Raw genomic sequence first — 19,931 nt, forward strand, 5'->3', positions numbered from 1 at the left:
AAAACCCCATATCACTTCGACTGCTGTCTACCCCGCTACCCCGCGACAACCACCCCGCCAAAACTAAACAAACTCTTACAAGAGGACCAAGGCACCGAACCTTGGTCACTACAGTCGTCAAGACGTTTTCCAATCTCCTTAACTCGTATGTCAAGACTCGATATCTCAGAGGACACTCCTCATGATGGTCAAAAACACAACTGGAATTCACAATGCTGACCCCCTTCTAGGACTCACCACCCGTTCGCAGGAGCCCGCTGCTCAGCCGATTCCGGAGGCTCAGCGGACTCGACCTTTGAACAGTAAAGGTCGAAATCAAAATCTGAACCCGTCCAATCTACGCAAATCGCAAACTTCCACGTCAAAGCCACTCGCTCACCATGGCTCCTCACGCGGAAGTCGGCACGGGCTCCTCGAACGGGGCTTACACCAACGGCCGAGGCTCTTCGGCCCACCAGGACCTCTTCACCGTCAACTCCCCCAATGTCACCTACACTGATGCGGAGATTCGCTCCAAGTACACCTACCGCACCACCAAAGTCGACGTTGACGCCAATGGCAAGTATGTTGCTACTCCCAACGAGACCCTCTACGACTTCAAGGTCGACCGCAAGATTCCCAAGGTCGGCATGATGCTGGTCGGTTGGGGCGGCAACAACGGTACCACCGTCACCGCCGGCATCCTCGCCAACCGCCGGCAGCTCTCCTGGGAGACCAAGGAGGGTCCTCGCGAGTCCAACTACTATGGTTCCGTTGTCATGGGCTCGACCCTCAAGCTCGGCACCGATGCCAAGACCCACCAGGAAGTCAACATCCCCTTCCACAACATCTTGCCCATGGTCCACCCCAACGACCTCGTCATTGGCGGTTGGGACATTAGCAAGCTGAACCTGGCTCAGGCCATGGACCGCGCTCAGGTCCTTGAGCCTACCCTCAAGGCCCAGGTCAAGAAGGAGATGGCTGAGATGGTTCCTCTTCCCTCCATCTACTACCCTGACTTCATTGCTGCCAACCAGGAGGATCGCGCCGACAACGTCCTCGAGGGTACCAAGGCTTCCCTGGCTCACGTTGAGCAGCTCCGCAAGGACATTCGTGACTTCAAGGCCAAGAACGGCCTTGACAAGGTCATTGTCATGTGGACTGCCAACACTGAGCGATATGCCGACCTCATCCAGGGTGTCAACGACACGGCCGACAACCTTCTCAAGGCCATTGAGCAGGGTCATGAGGAGGTTGCTCCCTCGACCGTCTTTGCTGTCGCCTGTATCCTTGAGGGCGCCCCCTTCATCAACGGTTCTCCCCAGAACACCTTTGTTCCTGGTGCCATTGAGCTTGCCGAGAAGCACAACGCCTTCATTGGTGGTGATGACTTCAAGTCTGGCCAGACCAAGATGAAGTCGGCTCTTGTTGACTTCCTCATCAACGCCGGTATCAAGTTGACCTCTATTGCCAGCTACAACCATCTTGGCAACAATGACGGCAAGAACCTGAGCTCCCAGAAGCAGTTCCGCTCCAAGGAGATTTCCAAGTCCAATGTCGTTGACGACATGGTCGAGGCTAACCACGTGCTGTACAAGAAGGGTGAGCATCCCGACCACTGTGTTGTGATCAAGTACATGCCCGCGGTTGCCGACAACAAGCGTGCTCTCGATGAGTACTACGCTGAGATTTTCATGGGTGGCCACCAGACCATTTCGTAAGTTGATAACTGTGCTATGATGTGAACTTGGCTAACAGGAAATAGGATGTTCAACATCTGCGAGGACTCTCTCCTTGCTTCTCCCCTGATCATTGACCTGGTCATCATCGCTGAGATGATGTCTCGTATCCAGTGGAAGGCTGCGTCTACTGACGGAGCTGCCACCACTGAGTACAAGAGCTTCCACAGCGTCCTGAGTGTGCTCAGCTACATGCTCAAGGCTCCTCTGACTCCTCCCGGCACCCCGGTTGTCAACGCTCTTGCCAAGCAGCGTGCGGCTTTGACCAACATCTTCCGCGCCTGTGTCGGTCTTGAGCCCGAGTCTGACATGACCCTTGAGCACAAGCTCTTCTAAGCATTGCATGCTTAATTAGTGCAATCTTTTAGATAGAATGAAAGAGGAGGAATTAGGACAGTCATTACTGAAAGAGACAACATGAAAGAACCAAAAAAAAGGAGGAGAGACAAGTATCAAGTACATATTCATAGGTTCCTAAATTGAATATGTCCATTCTTCTCATGCCAAGTCCCTTGATGCCATGACAACGCTTGATACCCATGTCTAAGTTAGGCCCGTGCCTTGCTAAAAGTGTTAAATGCTCTGAACCGCGGCAATCGACGAATGCGTGCACAGAGCAACCATCGTGACAGGGATTTTTATGTGGCTTTGGTGGCTCGCGACGTGCTTTACGCGGTTGTGATGCGTCGCGTATCGCCAACGCCTCTTAGACCACGCGTCGCGTAAAGCTCCCCACCACGCACTGACACCTTTCGAGAGCCACCTCCCAATTCCTCCACACCCACCATCCGCATCCACACTCTCTCATCCATCAATTCATCAACATCACTCACCCCTCCAAAACTTGACCGATTAAGCGATACATTTGTTTATATTCACATGCTTTCTCTTTCATACGATTTTTAATTAAATATCACAGCCATTTACCATGGCTACCACACCTCGATCTTCGTCCCCTGCGTCGTCAGTCGGGTCACCAGAGCAACCGCAACTATCACCGCGAGCTCAACTCAAAGCCCTCCTCGAAGCCGGGAGCAGCGACGACGAAACCTCCCCTTCTCAAGAAACCACAAAGACCAAGTCGCCACAACGGAAACGAGACATTGACCTCACACAATTATCTACACAAAATGAGGATGCATCTGATGATGAGTCCGAGGAAGAGATTAGACCTCGCGGCAGGCTTGCGTCGAGGATGCAGGCCGTAACCAAGGCACCACAGGTAGCAGAGGCCACAACCAACAACAAGGAAACAACAGCCCGAGACCGCGTGAGGAAGATGTTTGAGCTCGAGAAGGAGGCACAGAAAGAGCAAAATATCGACATGCCCGACGCACAGTCGGAAGAGGACGACCTCCCCGTTGCTCCCCGGAGACTATTCCGCCGAGCACCCCAATCACCAGCCGCCAATGGCACAACTCGAGCGTCCAGAGAGCCCAGCCCAGCCCTTTTCGTATCATCACCCGTTCGTCCCTCGCCCTCCAAAGCAGCCCACGCCGACTCCGACTCTGAAGGCTACTTGCCCCCTAAGGAACGCCTCATGGCACTCGCCGAGCGCAAGGCGCGAGAGAGGCGCGCCGAAGAGGCTGCCGAGGAAGCACGGAAGGCCGAGCGACTTGCCCGGCAAGAGGAGCTTGCGCAGGAGCTCGAGCAAATGGCTTCTGACGACAACGACTCCGGCATCACTGATGATGAGGGTGGCCGCCGGCTGACGCAAACCGACCGACCCAAGATTAGGAAGGCAAGCAAGAAGGCCATCGAGGAGATGAACCGGGAAACTCAGAGGATGGCGAGAAACATGCAGCTCACACATGAGGCCAAGACGCGGAAGAAGATCACCAAGAACAGCCTGTTCGAGCGCTTCAACTACCGCCCTGCTGGCGAGCCAGAACCCAAGATTGTTAGCTCGAGCAGGGGCGCCACACCTCACAGCGACGTCGAGATGCAGGATGCTGAAACACCTCCAAGCTCGCCGCCGGCGGCCAAACAGGCCGCTGAGGCCGTGACCGAGGCGGTCGACGAGGACATGGAATTGCCACGCCTGGCAGACTCAGCCAAGGTCAAGTTGGACAAGGGCAAAGGGAAAGCCATCGATATCCCTGATCGCCAGCAACCCGCCAAAAAGCCCCGTCGCCAGGTTCGCGTCAAGCTTCCTCCTGCCAGAGTCAACGTCACCATGTTGGACTCGGATGATGAACTTGAGATCACCACAACCGTTCAGGACCGGGTCAGAGCCGTTTTCGACAATGTTCCCTCCAAGAAGGCCCAAGAGCACAACTCTATCCATACCTTGAAAGCTCTTGCTCAACTCAAGTCCCCTGGCAAGGAGACAAGGCGACGAGACGATCATGGCATGACTGCAGGCGAACTTCAGTCCTACCTTCAGCAGAAGGCCCGTCAGCAAGCCAAGGTGGAGCGTGAGCGGAGAATCGAGATGCTCAAGGCCCAGGGTGTCGTTATCCAGACGGCAGAGGAGCGCGAGCGTCAGATGCAGGAGGTCGATGACATTGTTGCCAAGGCACGAGAGGAGGCACAGAAGATTATGCAGGAAGAGCGAGCTGCTGCAAAGAAGGAAAAGAAGGAGAATGGTGAGGTTGACCCTCTCGCTTGGGATGATAGCGACGACGAGGAATACCAGGCGTCTGGCAATGAAGCCGATGCAGAGGCGTCAGCTGTTGAGTTGTCTGGATCTGAAGAGGAGGACGAAGAGTCTGATGAAGAGGCAGACAGCAACCCTCTGCTTGAGGCTGAGGCAGAGGACGCAGAGTCGGAAGCATCTATCGATGATGCTGAGGATTCGACTCCTCTTGTCAGCCAGGACGTTCATGGAGATGCAGACGACCTACCAGTCCTGCACAAGCGACGAACGCGGAAACCCATCGCCATTATCTCTGATGACGAGGACGAAGACATCGTTAAGTCGACACCGAAGGCCGTCAAGGCCGCTGTGCATACGTCACCAACTGTTCCCAACACGCAGTCCCCTGCCGCCCCTACATCAGTGCTCCGATCAGCCAAGAAGACCTTTATCCCAGGCCTACCCGTTCAGGGACCTGCTGGTCTTGGTCTGACCCAGATCTTTGCTGGCACCATGGACGATAGTCAGATGGACTCTGCCAACGGCCCGACCCAATCCATGATGCCCGACTTCGACCACTTCCCGGATTCCAACTTCTCAGCCACCATGGACGAGCCGATGGAAGACATGATCATGGATAGCCAAAAGGACGATACTCAAAAGACAACCCAGGGCATTAAACTCAACTTTTCTCAATCTCAGATGCGTGGCCTTGATAGCTTGCTGCGAGAGGAGAGCACACAGCTTTCTGAGATGATTGAGCTGTCCCAGGACGGTGGTCTTCAGGACCACACTCCCATGAAGGACAGATTCATCGAAGTCCCTGTCTCAACTGTCGATACTGTGATGGCTGATACTGAGGAAGCTGGCCCAGACTCACCTCTGGTTCGCCGCGGGCGTCTTCGTCGCAGAATGGAGACTCCTCTTCGCATCGAAGAAACACCGGAGCCCACAGCTGCTGAGAAAACCAACACCGCCTTCAGCAAGCTCAAGGAGGGCGCGGAGAAGGAAAAGAAGCGCAAGGCCAAAGAGGCGTTCAACCATAAGAAGAGCAAGGCCAAGGAAATGGTTGAGGAGCAGGCCGAGGAGTCTGAGGATGAGTACGCCGGCCTCGGTGGTGCGGACGGTGAGGACAGTGACAACGAATCTGTCGCCTCGCTCAAGGAGATTATCGACGATGCTGCTGGAAACGATGTCGACGAGGCCAAGCTTGCCGCTTTCTATGCGTAAGTGTAATCTGACCCTACTGTTGAAGCATATTCTAACATTTCATAGTGATCGTGAGCGTGCAGAGGATGAGAAGCAAGTTGAAAAGCTTTTCAAGGACATCACGACTGGCATGCTTCGCCGCAAGCGTGGTGCGGGCTATGATCTTGATGATTCGGACGATGATGGCGAGGCCCGCAGGCGCATGAAGCGTCGTCAGTTTGCAAAGATGCAGAAGGCCCTGTTTGCCGATGAGCGTGTGAAGAAGATTGCCGAGAACCCTGGTAACCAAGCGTTCCTGCGAACCATTGAAGATCGGGGCAGTGACGATGAGATGGACTTTTTGGACGCACCAGAGGAACCAAATGAGTCATCGCAGCAGTCCCAGTCTCAGGAGGAAGACAGCAACACATCCAACACTGTTCCTGATAGTCAGCCACGAAAGACACTTGGCTCTGCGGACAACCGACCTCCTGCTAATATGCGAAGAACCAAGGATGGCAAGAAGCCTTCCAACATTGGTGAGGTTCGCGAGACTCTTTCCAACCTTCTAGAGGAGCCCCACGGGTCAGTCATTCCCGCAACCGAGGTTGGGTCGGACAGTGAGGGTGAAGAAGAAGCTGCTCCTCATGGTCACAGTGAGAAGGAGAATGATGGACCCAATCCCCGCCGCGGCCGCATTGCCGTCGTTGACAGGATTAGTCTCAAGCGCAACAACTCCTCGTCGGTCAGCACTGGGCGTATGGCATTTGGGTCGTCCTCGACATCTTCATTCAAGGTGCCTGCCCTACTTCGCCGTGCGACAACCAACTCGCTTGTCTCAGGGTCAACTTCCACAACAAGCTCTGGAACTTCTACACCAACAAGTGGGTTTGGAGAAGAAGCCAAGATCAAGAAGGGTGCCACCAAGAAAAGCGGCGTGCACGCCTTCGCGCGTGACAATGAGAGAAGGGCGAAGCTGGAGGAGAGTGAGCGGAGGAGAGAGGAGAGAAAGGTCAAGGGTGCCGAGAGGAGAATTGGCGTTGTGGGCGGTCTACTGGGCAGGGGAACTTTTGAGTAGCATGGCATTGGATGAAACGGAGTTTGGTGTATCAAGCACAAGGGCAAGGGAATGACTGTTTAGAGACTAACCTATGTAGATATCCTGGCACGGAGTTGGGGTTGTACAGCGCATGAGGCATCATGACATGGCATTGTACCTGATAACGAAGAGATTTGTTGATGTAACAAACTGGTATTCAAACTGATATGCATGATTCAACTTGTGACGACTGTATTATATGCTTGATAGCATATGACATTGAGTGTACCTAACGCCTCTGAGCAGCATGTTCCAACAGATGTTGACAGCACAGTGCCGAGCCAAAGAATATACTACCAACAAGTACATTCGTATATAAGTAGTCCCTATTTGAAAAATCCCATCCTCTAGCACACTTCACGCCCAGTCATGAGTTATTCGCTTTGAAATGGAGTTGTCAAAGACTTGGTGAGGTTGGTTGTGAGTTCCGAGAAATCGTCAGACCCACAAACCGGGTTGGTGTTTTAGTCCCAAGTTCCAAAAAAGACTCAACCACCACAAAGCCACCAGTCCTCCAACCACCTCTCGACAAGCAAGAGGAAGCACCCGAAAGTCTACAAGATGTTTACGTGTGAGTTATGGGTCAGGAGGGCAAAAAGGATGGTTCCGCCCGGGATCGAACCGGGGACCTTCTCGGTGTTAACGAGATGCCATAACCAACTAGACCACGGAACCCGTTTGCTTGATGACGTCAAGGGATGCGTATGCTGCTCAAGAGCCCGTCGATTTGGAGTGGAGGAGGTGAAAAAAAGAGAAGCGTGGGGTTGTGGGTGAGTTGTGGGAAGTTGAGAGAGTTTTGGTGATAGTTGTGGAGGAGAGCAAAAAGAGTGGTTCCGCCCGGGATCGAACCGGGGACCTTCTCGGTGTTAACGAGATGCCATAACCAACTAGACCACGGAACCTCTGCTTGATGGAAGGCAAGAAGCACATGCAGAACATGTGCCGGCGTGGTGGGTGAGAGAGGGAGAAAACAGAGGGCGAGAGGAGGGTTGTGGATCGACTAGTTTTGATGCCCCGTTGCGAAGTGGGTCTCGCGATAACGGCTCCCTTCCCCTCTGGTGAATAGCCTCCAATTCCAACTCGCTATTCAACAACAAGACACGGTTCCGTGGTCTAGTTGGTTATGGCATCTCGTTAACACCGAGAAGGTCCCCGGTTCGATCCCGGGCGGAACCACATTTTTTGCCGTTTGGCGGTCCTATCCTCTTGAAGATACTGCTACCCTAGGGTTGTTCGTGATGGTACTTCCTTCCATCAATGGATTCCTAGTATACCTTTTTGCCTGGCTAGAAAGATGATCCTACCGAAGCTGCTCGGATTATTAGTTTAATTAACCGAGGGGAACTGGTGTACAGATCAAGTTAGGAAGACGCTACAGCGCCATTTGTGAGATGAGCATAGGAACTTGGACTCTAGCTGGTTGTCTCAACTTGCTCCTGATGGACCTCCTCCTCTTTGGTTTGCCCCCCCTTCTTCCTGTAGTTGTGATCAATATAATCTCTCAGACCCTTCGAAACCTTTGTTTCCTCATGCATGACGAAAAATATCAACTCCTCATAGTATGTCGTTGCTAGGAACTCTTCAAAGCCGAGGCTATGCAAGACGAGATCGTTCTCCATCGCATAGGTGAGAGGAAACCCCATCTCCAGAGCCTTGTCAATCTCCTCCTGCGTCGCCCTGCCCTCCTCCAGGAGCTGGTCGGCCGCCTCTTTGGGATCGCAGTTGAGATCCCCAGGGCTGCCCAGCACGGCGCTGCCACCGGGATATATGTACAGGTTCCAGACCCAGCACCACTGCTGGTCGACAAAGAACCGGATGATGTAGCCTCCCAGACCGTTGTCAAGCTTGTCGGGACACTTGCGGAAACCATCCTCCGCGAGGGTGAAGTATGCGGCCTGCGCAGAGGGGATCCGGTACTGCAACTCTTCGCTGCGCATAAAGGTGACAAACCCAGGCGGCAACTCTAGGCCAAGCTTCTCGGCGTCGGCGATGAGCTTGTCGATGAGCTTGGGGTCCTCAGCAGCAGGGCCCTGGTGATATGGCTCCATGCTCTGCGCTGTGTGCGGGTCGAGGGGCTCCATCCAGGACAGGTCCCCATTGAGGTCCAGGTATTCCACGCTGGTAGGCCCTTCGGGGATCGATATCTCCTCGACGCCGTCAAAGCCCAGCTGTTCTGCTACGTCCCCGCTGAGCTTGTAGAGGTGGCCGCGAGCCTCATGAGTACCGAAGCACTCCTTCATGCGGTTGGAGTGCTTCCGAGCGGCTATGCGCTTGGCTAGGAAGGGCATGCACGTGGCGTGGATGCGTCTGTTGAAGGTCTGAGCCAAGGTCTCAACATCTGCGAGATGGAGCTCCTTGACGACTTTGAGCAACAGCTCCTGAGGTAGAGAAAGGAGAACCATCTTGTGCTTGTCAATTGCAGTTATCTGGAGGGAAAATGACCAAGTTACCGTCTGTTCTGCAGGGGTGAAGCCGCTGTTATATATGGCATGTAATTACACCGCAATAATTCACGGTCAGACTTGGCTTTATTAGCGCGGGTGATGCCTGGAGCTGAACGACACACTCTCCATCTCGGTTGTATCAATGGAACTCTGTAACACTGTGAGACGCCTCTCTACCTATGTCTATTTGGTTGTGGCCGTTAATCCTTCTTGTTCCCAAGTCCTTTTCTACACGTCTAGAGTTGACAAGCACACCCGGGACAAACACCGCAACTAAGACTAGCAAATGCCATCATCTAAGAGCTCGTCTCTATTGCTTGAAACAGCTAATTATATGTGCAGTTCTATGACTGATATATCGTCTAAGTCTTTCTTGTATTTCTCTTTTTACAGCGCCGCCCCCGAAAACTCGACGCTCCGCAGGCCTAGCATCCTCTTGGCAAACAACCACAGCTCAAACGCCTCCAGCTTGACCTCTACACGCATGAAGCCCACCCAGGCGGCGAACACCCGTATGGCGTTGAGTGGCCAGAGGAAGGAGCCGGTTCGGTGGATCTCATCAAGTTGCTCGTGGAAGACGGTGCGGGTGCAGTACCGAGCGAGGATCATGAAGGAACGGATAGGCCCCTGTCTCGTCTGGAGATTCTCGTCCAGGCTGCGGGTGAGGTCGTTGGTCTTGAGGATTAAAAGGATGATGCGTGGGACCCGGCTGAGAAGTTGGACGAGATCCACGATGAGACCCTCCTGAAGAGCACCGGTCATGGTCTTTTCCTCATCCGCTGTGCGAGTCTGAAGAATTGAGCCAGACTTGCTGACGATGCTGTAGTCACGGCCAGTGATGGCGGACGCAAAGAGGGGGAAGTCCTTGTCCTCAATGCCGGCCACCTCGTGGGCGTACTTCTTCATGCGGTCCATGTCTCCATCAATGACTGCGAGCCACATCTTGGCATATGACCTCCGCAGCGGAAGATCAATGTCACGGTAGAGACCGTGGTCGTACAGGATCACATCAAAGTTGGGACCCCGTCCGAGAGACCGACGGGAAGTGTTCTTACGGATGGCAATGTTGCCACCGTGAGGATCGCAATGCAGGGGCGCGCCATTGCCAAAGATCATCTCGTTGAAGATGCGGGCCAGTGTAGCCGACACCTCGTCGCGATCAATGCCGTTGCTGTCCAGAAACTCCAGGTCGTCGAGACGTCGTCCAGACTCGCAGGCCATGACCAGGATCCGCTTCTTGGCCCATATCACCTCTGGGATAACCAGCGGCAAATGGGGGATCTTTGCAAAGTGCTCCTTCATCCGCCGGGCATTGTTGGCCTCCTCTTGAAAGTCCAGCTCCTTGGGGAGAGAAACGTCCATCTCGGAAGATAGCCATTCGAGATCGTACTCGGGGAAGAATCGCTTCAGGGTTGAGAAGGTGTATCTAGTGAGAGCGAGATCCAGGGGAGCCCAGGCCTCCAGCTCCGGATGCTGGACCTTGACGGCCACCTTTCGACCCGAGTCCTTTATCGTTGCGAGATGTACCTGGGCGAGAGAGGCAGCCCCAATAGGCTCGGAAGCGAATTCGGAGAAGTAGTCCCAGAGTTCCTCTCCCGTATCCTTGCGAAACATTTCCTCAACCAGCTCAAATGACGACACGGGGCATTTATCCTGTAGGGGTATGAATGTGGTGGTCCACTCGGGGGGTAGGAGATAGTTCATGGCGCTCTGTACATGGTGGTGATTAGCGCGGCTTTTATTGAGAATCGTCAAGTCGTTCGTACCAAGTGCTGGCCGAGTTTGATAAAGATGCCGCCATTCTTTTCTAGTACAACAAGAGTTCGTTCGGCGCATCGTTTATGGCAGGCGTTTAGCAGGTTATCTTGCTCTTGCTCGTCTACGGTCGTCTCTCTAGCATTCAACGTGGTTCGGTAACTGAAAAACCCAATTAGCCTCAAGCCTTTTGCCGGAGAGTCAGATAATCGTTTACTCATTGATACACACGGCGAGCGCAACTGCGACTCTGCCCGTCCGCTCCGCTGCCTCGTAGCCGCTCTTGATATCGTCGGTAAAGGCGAGGGTGCTCGCGCCCACAGTCGCAGCGCCAGCCGAGGCATACAGAACAGCGCGGTTGGGGCCTGTTCTCCGGCCATTGGCGCCTCGTGAGGACCTCCCCGATGCGAAACCCTTTGCTCTGACGTCCTGGAAGGCCTTACTGCGGACCAATTGGCTCCGACAGGTCGAGCAGGTCCATGGTCGAGCGGCGACACGGGTCGCAAGGGCCGAGACTGAAAAGGCCTTCATGGGAGCACTGGCACTGAGCAAGGAGGACAAGGTAGCGGCAGGGCGAGGGTCCTCATTCTAAGTCGACAGCCAACATGAAATTGCCAGCCAGAAAGAAACAGCAGAGATAGTAAACAATTTGCCTCAGGTCATGTCGTCGAGGTCACCACCCCCAAGCCAAGTTTTTTGCTCGGTGTGCCGATTCACCGATGAACCTCCGTCTGCCCAGCCAGTCGAGGGGCGGCCAATTCGGCTGGGGCCGGGTGCGACTCGGGTGGGTACATTGTACATTACGGAGTCCGATGGGATGCGATGGTCGGAGGGGAGCCCCACTCTAATTAACACGCCTCCAGGGTTCGCGCTCCGTCACGTGACGTCGCGATTCGCGTCGAGCGCGTTGAGTACTTCACTTCAGGAGCTGGACGCCTCTTTACACGACCCATCCCCCTCTCCATCATCCATCCGCTTCTACTTCCCTCAACACATCGGATTCTTGAATTCTATGCAACAGAGAAACCAGAACCAAACAGCCGACAACATGCTGTCTTTTGCTCCTACTCCCATCTTCTCCGGCTCCTGGGACCATCGCCCCAGCGTCCCCTCGCCGCTCACTTCCTCCCCCATTCGCGCGTCATCGCCACTGTCGCCCATTGACAGAAACTCGCACCCCCAGCGACAGATCCAGTCATCACCCATTCAGCCAATCAAGTTCAAGTTTGCATCACGTCCCACGCGGCCGAACCCCGTTGTGCGAAAGCGGGAGGAGGTGCAAGAAGGCAGGCGACGCCTGTTTCTGAACAATGTGCGCCAGAAGAGTGAGGACAAGGCCTGGCAGAGACGGGACATCGAGGGACAGGTATGATCCTTATGACGTGATACACGCGACACTTGCTAACATTTTGCAGTTCCTAAAGACAAACTTCCTCGCAGACCGGGGACAACTTGCCCGTGACGCTCCCGAGTTTACCGACGCAGACATCGAAGATGCTATGGCATTCCAGCAAGAAGAAACCCAAATCCCAGAAGACGATGACATGATGATGGATGAGGACGACCAGCTCGAGGCCATGCTTGCATCCTACCAAGATCAGACATCAACATCGTCGCAACGGCCACCCTCGCCAGCACTGTCTGACGAAGACTATGACGACATCTTTGCTGAGCTCATTGCTCAAGAACAGTCACAACAGAGCGCCAACTCTAGGTCACTATACCGGATAGATGAATCTGGGGATACTGAGATGCAGTGAACGAGAATCTTGGCCTGTTTTATGAGGGTTGTAATTGCTTTTCATTTTGGAGTTGGGGCTATACGGACTACCTTGGCAAGGCGTTTGGGCGATACCAGTGACATAGCATTGTGCGTGTACAGCTACTGTTCGGGAAAGGGTATATAGATGACTTGGAGGGAATGTCCAGGTTTGGTATCTACTGAGGATTACATGCTTCATCCGAGGGGTTGAGAGCTTCCTGCGCGGATGCCATGTCTCCAACCAGGTCAGAGGGAGGCGATCCCGCTGCTTGCATCTGAGCAGGCAGTCAGTGACCAGAGTCACAAAGAAGAGACAAGAGAATACACATACCTTTTGCATCCTGTCCACGATAAACTCGCGATCCGCCGCATTCGAGTCCGAGTACGTCTTCTCCTCAAACTTGGTCACAATCTCGCGCACGACGGACTGCTGCTCCTCATAGCGCTTCAGATCCTCCTTTGGTGTCGAGTTGCGGTTCTTGGCGAGCCACTCAGGGAACTTGTCGTCAAGCTCCTTCATGGGCTCGTACAGAATCTCCTTGTTGGTGAGCTGCTCCATCATGCCCATAAGCATCTTGGAGAACTCCTCCTCGCTGCCATCACCGCCGAGGGCGCCGAGGTCGCCGGATGACAACTGCTTCAGCATCTCAGACATGAAATCATCGGCAGGGCCCTCGGCGGCTGCGGCTGTGGCCTGGTCACCTGATGCCTGCATACGCTCCATGGTCCGTCGGATCGTCTCCTGAAAGGAAGCATCCTCTGCCGGTGCACTAGGCGCAGGTCCAGCCGAGGCAGACGCCGCCGCGGGAGGAGGAGGGGCGTCACCAGCCCCTTCTGCGGCGGCGATATGCTTGAAGATGTCTTCAAACTGTGCCTGCATATCCGGCTAGTCATTTTTAGTACCTGTCCACAAGACATGTAGTATAAGAGCATCTTACGGATTTTTCGAGCTCGCCCAGCAAGTCTGCCATTCCAGCCTGAAGCTGCTTGGCAAACTCCTCTTCTGAGAAGGCATCATCAGCTTCTGGCTGCTTGCTAGAAGAAGCGGGCTCCTTGGCAGCCTGGATTGAACTGGGACCAGCAGGTGCGGCTGGCTTTTTCGACTCTACCTTGACGGCAGAGAAGTCATCCAGCATATCTAGAGGGAGTCAGTAAGAAAGCAAGGTGATTTTGGATCTCATCAAGATGAACACACCATCTAGGTCATCCAGGTCGTCCTCATCGGGGTCTGGGACATCCTCAAACTCCTCGACAGCCGATGGTGCAGGAGGAGCAGCGACCTTCTCGGCAGGCGTCTCGATAGGTTTCTCAACGGGCTGCTCGACAACCTTCTCAACAGGCTTCTCAACCGCCTGCTCGATAGGTTTATCGGCGGCCTGCTCAACGGGCTTATCGACAGACTGCTCGGGAACCTTCTCAGCGGGTTCTCCGATAGGCTTTTCGGTAGGTTGCTCAGCAGGCTTCTCAGCAGGCTCCTCGGTAGGCTCTTCGACGGCCTTCTCGACAGGCTTTTCGGTAGGCTGCTCAACATCTTTTTCTGTTTCAACTGGTGGTTCAAGAGGAGCGGCGGTCTCTTCAGTGGTAACCTTCTCGGTGGCAGACTTCTCTACTACGGCCTCTGTCGCAACTGCAGCCGTCACCGCCGCGGCAGCAGTGACAGCTACGGCGGCCTCCGAGGGCTTAGTCTCTGAAGGAGGAGCTGTGTATGACTCTGCCGCTGGCACAGGAGTGATGCTCGAGGGAGTAGGGACCGGAGGATCGACAACCGGAGCGTCGGGCACTGGAGTATCAGATGAAGAGGCAGCGGCTGGGGGAGCGACAGTCTCGACCTTGATATCGGCCTTCTCCTCTTCTTTCACCTCATCTCTCACTTCCTCCTTGACAGCCTCCTTGAGCTCTTGCTTGACCTCCTCCTGCTTGGCAGTTTCTGTGTCCTTGGTTGCGTCCATGATGGTCACCGGCTCCTCTTTCTCTGAGACAACTCTTCTTCACAAGCTCACAAACCCCACATGCGACAGGCCGTGCCAGTAGATATGAGATCGAAGATGACGCAAGTCTTGATGCCGTTAAATGAGATGAAATAGATGAGATGCGAAAGTCGCAATAGATGTCGTGGATAGATGAGGCTCGTCGTTGCGAGAGTTGGGTAGTAATTTCATCCACACCAAGGCAGGTACGGTCTTGATGGAAGCTCATGGACTCCAACCAGTGACCTGAGCCGAGGCGACGATGGCCGCGCTACCGTGCCTACCTAGGTAGCTAGGTGAAGCCCCTCACTGACGGGCTGGCGGTCACCCCGCCAAAGAACAGCGCTGTCGATTCACTACAAATGGCGGGTGGCCCCTACGCACAGCGGGGTTTTTCGGCTTCGTGGGGACGTGCTCTCAGTGCTGGCGCCACATTTGGACCAACCCGATTCTGGCAGCGACTTTCGGGCGGTGCATCCATTCATCGAATCATCCACCGACGTCCATCGCTTCGTGAATTGCATTGGATGCGCAAACACCGTCAGGCTCCAGCCTCGATCTGATCCATTCATCTCGTTCCGTCACCTCTTTTTCTGGTGCAACAACTTACTCCTTGCAACCTTTACCTGCAGAGGCTGGACCATCTCCACAACTCTCCGATCTTTTTTCCATCGTCGTTGACGACCTTGACGCATCAGCAAGGCCTCGTGCAAGCTGTCGCCGCAACTCTTAAGTCCGCCTTTCTTTCACCCGCAGTCACCCCTCCTTCATCCGCGCACCGACCGACATCGAGAACGAAACCATGGCTCTGTGTCAGAACCGATTACAAGAAGAGAGGTGAGGCTCGACATGATATTCGCGGGTCTGAGGATGATGCTGAGACTTGGATAGAAAGCAGTGGCGGCGAGACCATCCCTTTGGGTTCTATGCCAAGCCCCAACGTACCAAGGAGGGTATCCTCGATGTCAAGAACTGGGAGTGCGGCATTCCCGGAAAGGACAACACCATCTGGGCTGGCGGACTCTTTAAGCTGACCATCGCTTTCCCTGACGGTGAGTGCAAATATGTTCCTGGACTACAGCCTTGCTCTCGTGACCTGTGCTAACTCGCCTTTGTGCGACAGAGTATCCCACAAAGCCTCCTAAGTGTAAGTAACAAATGATCAACACGCAGTCTAGGCCTTGACTAAATGCTCGCAGGCAAATTCGTCCCTCCGCTGTTCCACCCCAATGTCTACCCCTCAGGCACCGTTTGCCTGTCTATTCTCAATGAGGAGGAGGCATGGAAGCCCGCCATCACCGTCAAGCAGATCCTGCTGGGCATCCAGGACCTCCTCAACGACCCGAACCCCGAGTCTCCTGCCCAGGCAGAGGCGTACAACCTGTTTAAGAAGGATCGCGCCGAGTACGAGAAGCGGGTTCGCCGTCTGGTCCGCGACAACCCCACTCCCTGATGAACGACCGAGAGGCGCTGGTTGAAGAGGCGTTTTAGACACTTTTTTATTTGTAAGGGATCTCAGGCTACGGCGTTTGGGGAAATACCAAGGCGGAAATTCACTTGGGAGCTCGTGGTTGAAGACCATGGCACGATAGGCTCGCGTTGACAATGAGCAGTGGGCTGGGTAGTTTCGGACCTCACAGCCCATGAGAGGGGATGTGGTCGGTCGAGTCACGAAGAGAGCGTTTTCCTTGGAATCTCAAGCAAGTGTTTTATTCTTCTTTGATGAGTTGTCGTTGTATGTTAAGAGCCGTTGTCGGTTGAAGCGATCGAGATCCACGTCGGCGTGAATCATTGCGGCTGCGTCTTCGGACCACGCCCACCAGCAATGGATTGATGTCTGGGATCTGCCCCACCATTTTTTATCATGGTGGATGTCCCAAATGGCGATACAACCGAAGGTGGCGTCCAACAGCCGAAGAAGCCACGGGCTGATGGGTGTTATCTGGCTGCTGTATTTAGTCAAGGAAATGCAGATGAGAAATATTGCGTGCAACAAGAATTTGAGTTGTCGACCAGAACGTGTTGTGAGCACCTCGCCATTGGCTCTTGGTATTGCCCCTCCATGAGCGCCTTGTTCCTACATTCGCTTGACCCCCATCCATGGCTGGTCACGTTGTGACGCAAAGGAACCAGGCCAGGCCAGGCACATGGCCGTCCCATTTCCTTATCGAACAATCAAGGGGTTCTCGTTAGATTATTCGGCCGCCAATGAACATGGCCGAATTACCATCCGAAGTCGGCCATCCAACTCTCTCTCCGACCTTTGATAGAGACCCTCGCCGGCAATGAGAATCCATCCAGATCCTAGCGGCCTTTTTATCCCGTCTGCAGGTGACGGGCAGACCTTAGACAGACATACAGGTTGACAGAAAACAAGACAAGCGGCCAAGGGTGATATGACCTACCGGCTAATCATGCTCCTATCAACAGTGGAGAGGCCACAGAGAAGCTCATCCAAGCAGCTCGCAGCCAGCGGGCGAGACCCATTGAGGCGGCGGAGTAGATGTATCGCGTGTGGATAACCTTTTGACGTTGGATTCGACCATTACCGTCGGTAGCCTTGCGCTTGTTTTTTTTCCCTCTGCCTGTACCGGCGGAAGGAGGGTGGAGTTTTTGCTATGACTCCTCCCTTCCCTGCCCGCGCCCTCTCGGACTTGGGCTGGGCGAGGCAGGTACTAAATATTAATCTTTCCATCCCATCCCCATCTTTGTTCCCATCCCCTTCCCTCCTCTGTATCACCGCCACACCTCTTCTCCAACCGTTCACACTCGTCGTGCGCAACCGCAATCATGTGTGGCATCTTCGCCTGTCATCGGTACGCTCTCAAGCTTCCCCCCCTGCGCCTCTTTTTGCTGCGAACATGGATCCTCTGCGCGCGGGCGGTGCCTGGATGATGAGTTTTTGGAGGGGCACACGAGGCGCGGGCATTGGGAGGAACCCCGCCATCAATTGATGCCATGACCCCGCGGAGGGAGGGAAAAATAAAAAATGATCATGACGGGACTGACATAGCGTCTGCCCACAGTCACCCCGACGTTCAAAAATTCAAGCCGACTGCGCTTAAGCTTGCCAAGCAGTATGTGTCCTCCCACCGAGTCAATTGACAGAGATTTTCGAAACTGACCTCCTTGGCGCAGGATCCGACACCGTGGCCCCGATTGGAGTAAGTGAATTGGCTGTCCGGATCGTCGCCCGAGCGCAAATACTAAGTCGCATGTCCAGGCGGCAGTATCATTTCCAACCACACCAGTAAGTCAATTGGCCTCCAGACTGCAGATTCGTACAATTCTAATCCTTCTCTCTAGTCCTCTGCCATGAGCGTCTTAGCATTGTCGGTGTTGGTGAGTGAAACCATCCTGCGACCTCGGAATATCTTCCCCGTTAACCGCCTCATACAGAGTCTGGTGCTCAGCCCCTGACCAACGCCGACGATAGCATCATCCTCGCCGTCAACGGTGAGATTTACAACCACCGTCTGATCCGAAGACACCTCAAGGAGCAGTACCACTTCAAGACCACTTCGGACTGCGAGGTCATCATCCCCTTGGTAAGGAACCTGGACTCAAGGCAAGCTTGGAACGACGGACTCACAGCGCTTCAATTAGTACACCGAGTTCGACACCGATGCCCCCAACCACCTCGATGGCATGTTCTCTTTCGTGCTCTACGATAAGAAGCAAGATCGCACCATTGCCGCCCGCGACCCTATCGGCATCACCACCTTCTACCAGGGTTGGTCCTCCAAGGAGCCCGGCACTGTCTACTTTGCCTCCGAGTTGAAGTGCCTGCACACCGTTTGCGACAAGATTGTCGCTTTCCCTCCCGGCCACGTCTATGACTCCAAGACCGGCGAGACTACTCGCTACTTCAACCCCTCGTGGTGGAACCCCGCCAAGGTGCCCGATACCCCTGTGGACTACAAGGTCCTCCGACATGCGCTCGAGAAGGCTGTCCGAAAGCGCCTCATGGCCGAGGTTCCCTTCGGTGTTCTTCTGTCGGGTGGTCTCGACTCCAGTTTGACTGCCGCTATTGCCCAGCGTGAGGTGACAAGACTGCGAAAACAGGCGCTCGAGGCCAACGGCAACGTTTTCCCTACCGAGAACGCCGACACTGGCGAGGGCCTCGTCGGTATCGACGATGACGACCACATCGACACCCTCACCTACCTTCCCCAGCTCAACTCCTTCTCCATCGGTCTGCCCGGTTCTCCCGATAACAAGGCTGCCCTCGAGGTCGCCAAGTTCCTCGGTACCAAGCACCACGTCATGACCTTCACCGTTGAGGATGGTCTCAACGCTCTCTCGGACGTCATCTACCACCTCGAGACCTACGATGTCACCACCATCCGAGCCTCTACCCCCATGTACCTGCTTTCGCGCAAGATCAAGGCCATGGGTATCAAGATGGTCCTGAGCGGTGAGGGTAGCGACGAGATCTTTGGAGGTTACCTTTACTTCCACGCTGCCCCCAACCGGGAGGCCTTCCACGAGGAGACTGTCCGCCGCGTCAAGAACCTGCACCTGGCTGACTGCCTGAGAGCCAACAAGTCGACTTCCGCCTGGGGTCTTGAGGCCCGTGTGCCTTTCCTCGACAAGGAGGTGAGTTGATGACATGGCGATGAGATCGTGAAAACATGCTAACAAGATAACCAGTTCCTCGAGACTTCGATGAACATTGACCCCAAGGAAAAGATGATCACCAAGGACAGACTCGAGAAGTACATCATCCGAAAGGCCTTTGACACCAGCGACGAGCCCGGCGAGGAGCCTTACCTGCCCGACAAGATCCTGTGGCGACAGAAGGAGCAGTTCTCTGACGGTGTCGGATACGGCTGGATCGATGCGCTCAAGGACAACGCTGAAGCCCACGTGACGGACGAGATGATGAAGAACCCCAAGCCTGAATGGGGTGACGACATTCCCGACACCAAGGAGGCGTATGTTTTGCCCATTTAGACGATGTGACGGATGTGACTGACAGTTGATGCATAGTTACTGGTACCGATGCATGTTCGATGAGCACTTCCCTCCCCACTGCGCATCAACGGTTATGCGCTGGACGCCCACCTGGTCCAAGCAGTCGGACCCCAGCGGTCGGTAAGTGATATCCCTGTTGTCTAGATGCCAGGGAATGAAAGTCGATGCTAATGCCCAAGTTCAGAGCCATCTCCATCCACAACGCCAAGTACGACAACGCGGCTTAATGACATAGCAAATCGAACAAGCAAGCAAACTTGCTTACCCATTCATTGTATCTTACATTATATCAGGTACCTTGCATGGACCTGAGCTAAAAGCATATCTGGTTGCCATTTTCCTGGACCAAGAAAGGGCGTCTTGGGTTGTTGCTTAGCATGATGAATATTGGAAAAGGGATGGATGAGGAGTATGAGAATGGAAAATCAAAATGAATAAAGACA

The 19,931-nt window shown here is 54.4% G+C and overlaps 8 protein-coding genes and 3 non-coding genes across 11 annotated transcripts; 6 read left to right on the top strand and 5 right to left on the bottom strand.

Moving 5' to 3' along the window:
- Positions 1-380: 380 nt before the first annotated feature.
- Positions 381-2,054, top strand: LRP88_02938 (inositol-3-phosphate synthase INO1; the record flags this gene model as incomplete). The annotated part of the gene is made up of 2 exons (XM_083239572.1): positions 381-1,696; positions 1,745-2,054. The coding sequence occupies 2 exons, from the start codon at positions 381-383 to the stop codon at positions 2,052-2,054; spliced, it is 1,626 nt and encodes a 541-aa protein (XP_083104702.1).
- A 592-nt stretch (positions 2,055-2,646) lies between these two features.
- Positions 2,647-6,562, top strand: LRP88_02939 (MRC1-like domain-containing protein; the record flags this gene model as incomplete). Its single annotated transcript, XM_083239573.1, has 2 exons — positions 2,647-5,522; positions 5,572-6,562. 2 exons carry the CDS (start codon positions 2,647-2,649, stop codon positions 6,560-6,562), a joined length of 3,867 nt encoding a protein of 1,288 aa, XP_083104703.1.
- A 622-nt stretch (positions 6,563-7,184) lies between these two features.
- On the bottom strand, positions 7,185-7,258 carry LRP88_02940. Its single transcript has one exon. It is a non-coding gene; the product is annotated as a tRNA-Val (tRNA).
- Positions 7,259-7,411: 153 nt separating this feature from the next.
- On the bottom strand, positions 7,412-7,485 carry LRP88_02941. Its single transcript has one exon. It is a non-coding gene; the product is annotated as a tRNA-Val (tRNA).
- A 200-nt stretch (positions 7,486-7,685) lies between these two features.
- On the top strand, positions 7,686-7,759 carry LRP88_02942. Its single transcript has one exon. It is a non-coding gene; the product is annotated as a tRNA-Val (tRNA).
- A 236-nt stretch (positions 7,760-7,995) lies between these two features.
- On the bottom strand, positions 7,996-8,985 carry LRP88_02943 (uncharacterized protein; the record flags this gene model as incomplete). The annotated part of the gene is made up of 1 exon (XM_083239574.1): positions 7,996-8,985. The coding sequence occupies one exon, from the start codon at positions 8,983-8,985 to the stop codon at positions 7,996-7,998; it is 990 nt and encodes a 329-aa protein (XP_083104704.1).
- Positions 8,986-9,414: 429 nt separating this feature from the next.
- On the bottom strand, positions 9,415-11,313 carry LRP88_02944 (ABC1 family-domain-containing protein; the record flags this gene model as incomplete). The annotated part of the gene is made up of 3 exons (XM_083239575.1): positions 9,415-10,737; positions 10,794-10,944; positions 11,012-11,313. The coding sequence occupies 3 exons, from the start codon at positions 11,311-11,313 to the stop codon at positions 9,415-9,417; spliced, it is 1,776 nt and encodes a 591-aa protein (XP_083104705.1).
- Positions 11,314-11,830: 517 nt separating this feature from the next.
- LRP88_02945 (uncharacterized protein) lies at positions 11,831-12,542 on the top strand (the record flags this gene model as incomplete). The annotated part of the gene is made up of 2 exons (XM_083239576.1): positions 11,831-12,148; positions 12,198-12,542. 2 exons carry the CDS (start codon positions 11,831-11,833, stop codon positions 12,540-12,542), a joined length of 663 nt encoding a protein of 220 aa, XP_083104706.1.
- Positions 12,543-12,720: 178 nt separating this feature from the next.
- On the bottom strand, positions 12,721-14,493 carry LRP88_02946 (Pex19 protein family-domain-containing protein; the record flags this gene model as incomplete). The annotated part of the gene is made up of 4 exons (XM_083239577.1): positions 12,721-12,819; positions 12,876-13,430; positions 13,483-13,682; positions 13,740-14,493. 4 exons carry the CDS (start codon positions 14,491-14,493, stop codon positions 12,721-12,723), a joined length of 1,608 nt encoding a protein of 535 aa, XP_083104707.1.
- An 820-nt stretch (positions 14,494-15,313) lies between these two features.
- LRP88_02947 (E2 SUMO-conjugating protein UBC9) lies at positions 15,314-15,964 on the top strand (the record flags this gene model as incomplete). Its single annotated transcript, XM_083239578.1, has 4 exons — positions 15,314-15,348; positions 15,403-15,563; positions 15,635-15,658; positions 15,711-15,964. The coding sequence occupies 4 exons, from the start codon at positions 15,314-15,316 to the stop codon at positions 15,962-15,964; spliced, it is 474 nt and encodes a 157-aa protein (XP_083104708.1).
- Positions 15,965-17,301: 1,337 nt separating this feature from the next.
- LRP88_02948 (asparagine synthetase B) lies at positions 17,302-19,715 on the top strand (the record flags this gene model as incomplete). Its single annotated transcript, XM_083239579.1, has 10 exons — positions 17,302-17,327; positions 17,538-17,588; positions 17,650-17,675; positions 17,735-17,761; positions 17,818-17,853; positions 17,911-18,059; positions 18,118-19,110; positions 19,165-19,448; positions 19,504-19,608; positions 19,673-19,715. The coding sequence occupies 10 exons, from the start codon at positions 17,302-17,304 to the stop codon at positions 19,713-19,715; spliced, it is 1,740 nt and encodes a 579-aa protein (XP_083104709.1).
- Positions 19,716-19,931: the final 216 nt, after the last annotated feature.

The sequence above is a fragment of the Fusarium phalaenopsidis genome, assembly GCF_050370095.1.
Source record: "Fusarium phalaenopsidis strain FUZ10S chromosome Unknown contig_32286, whole genome shotgun sequence".
Classification (NCBI taxonomy): domain Eukaryota; kingdom Fungi; phylum Ascomycota; class Sordariomycetes; order Hypocreales; family Nectriaceae; genus Fusarium; species Fusarium phalaenopsidis.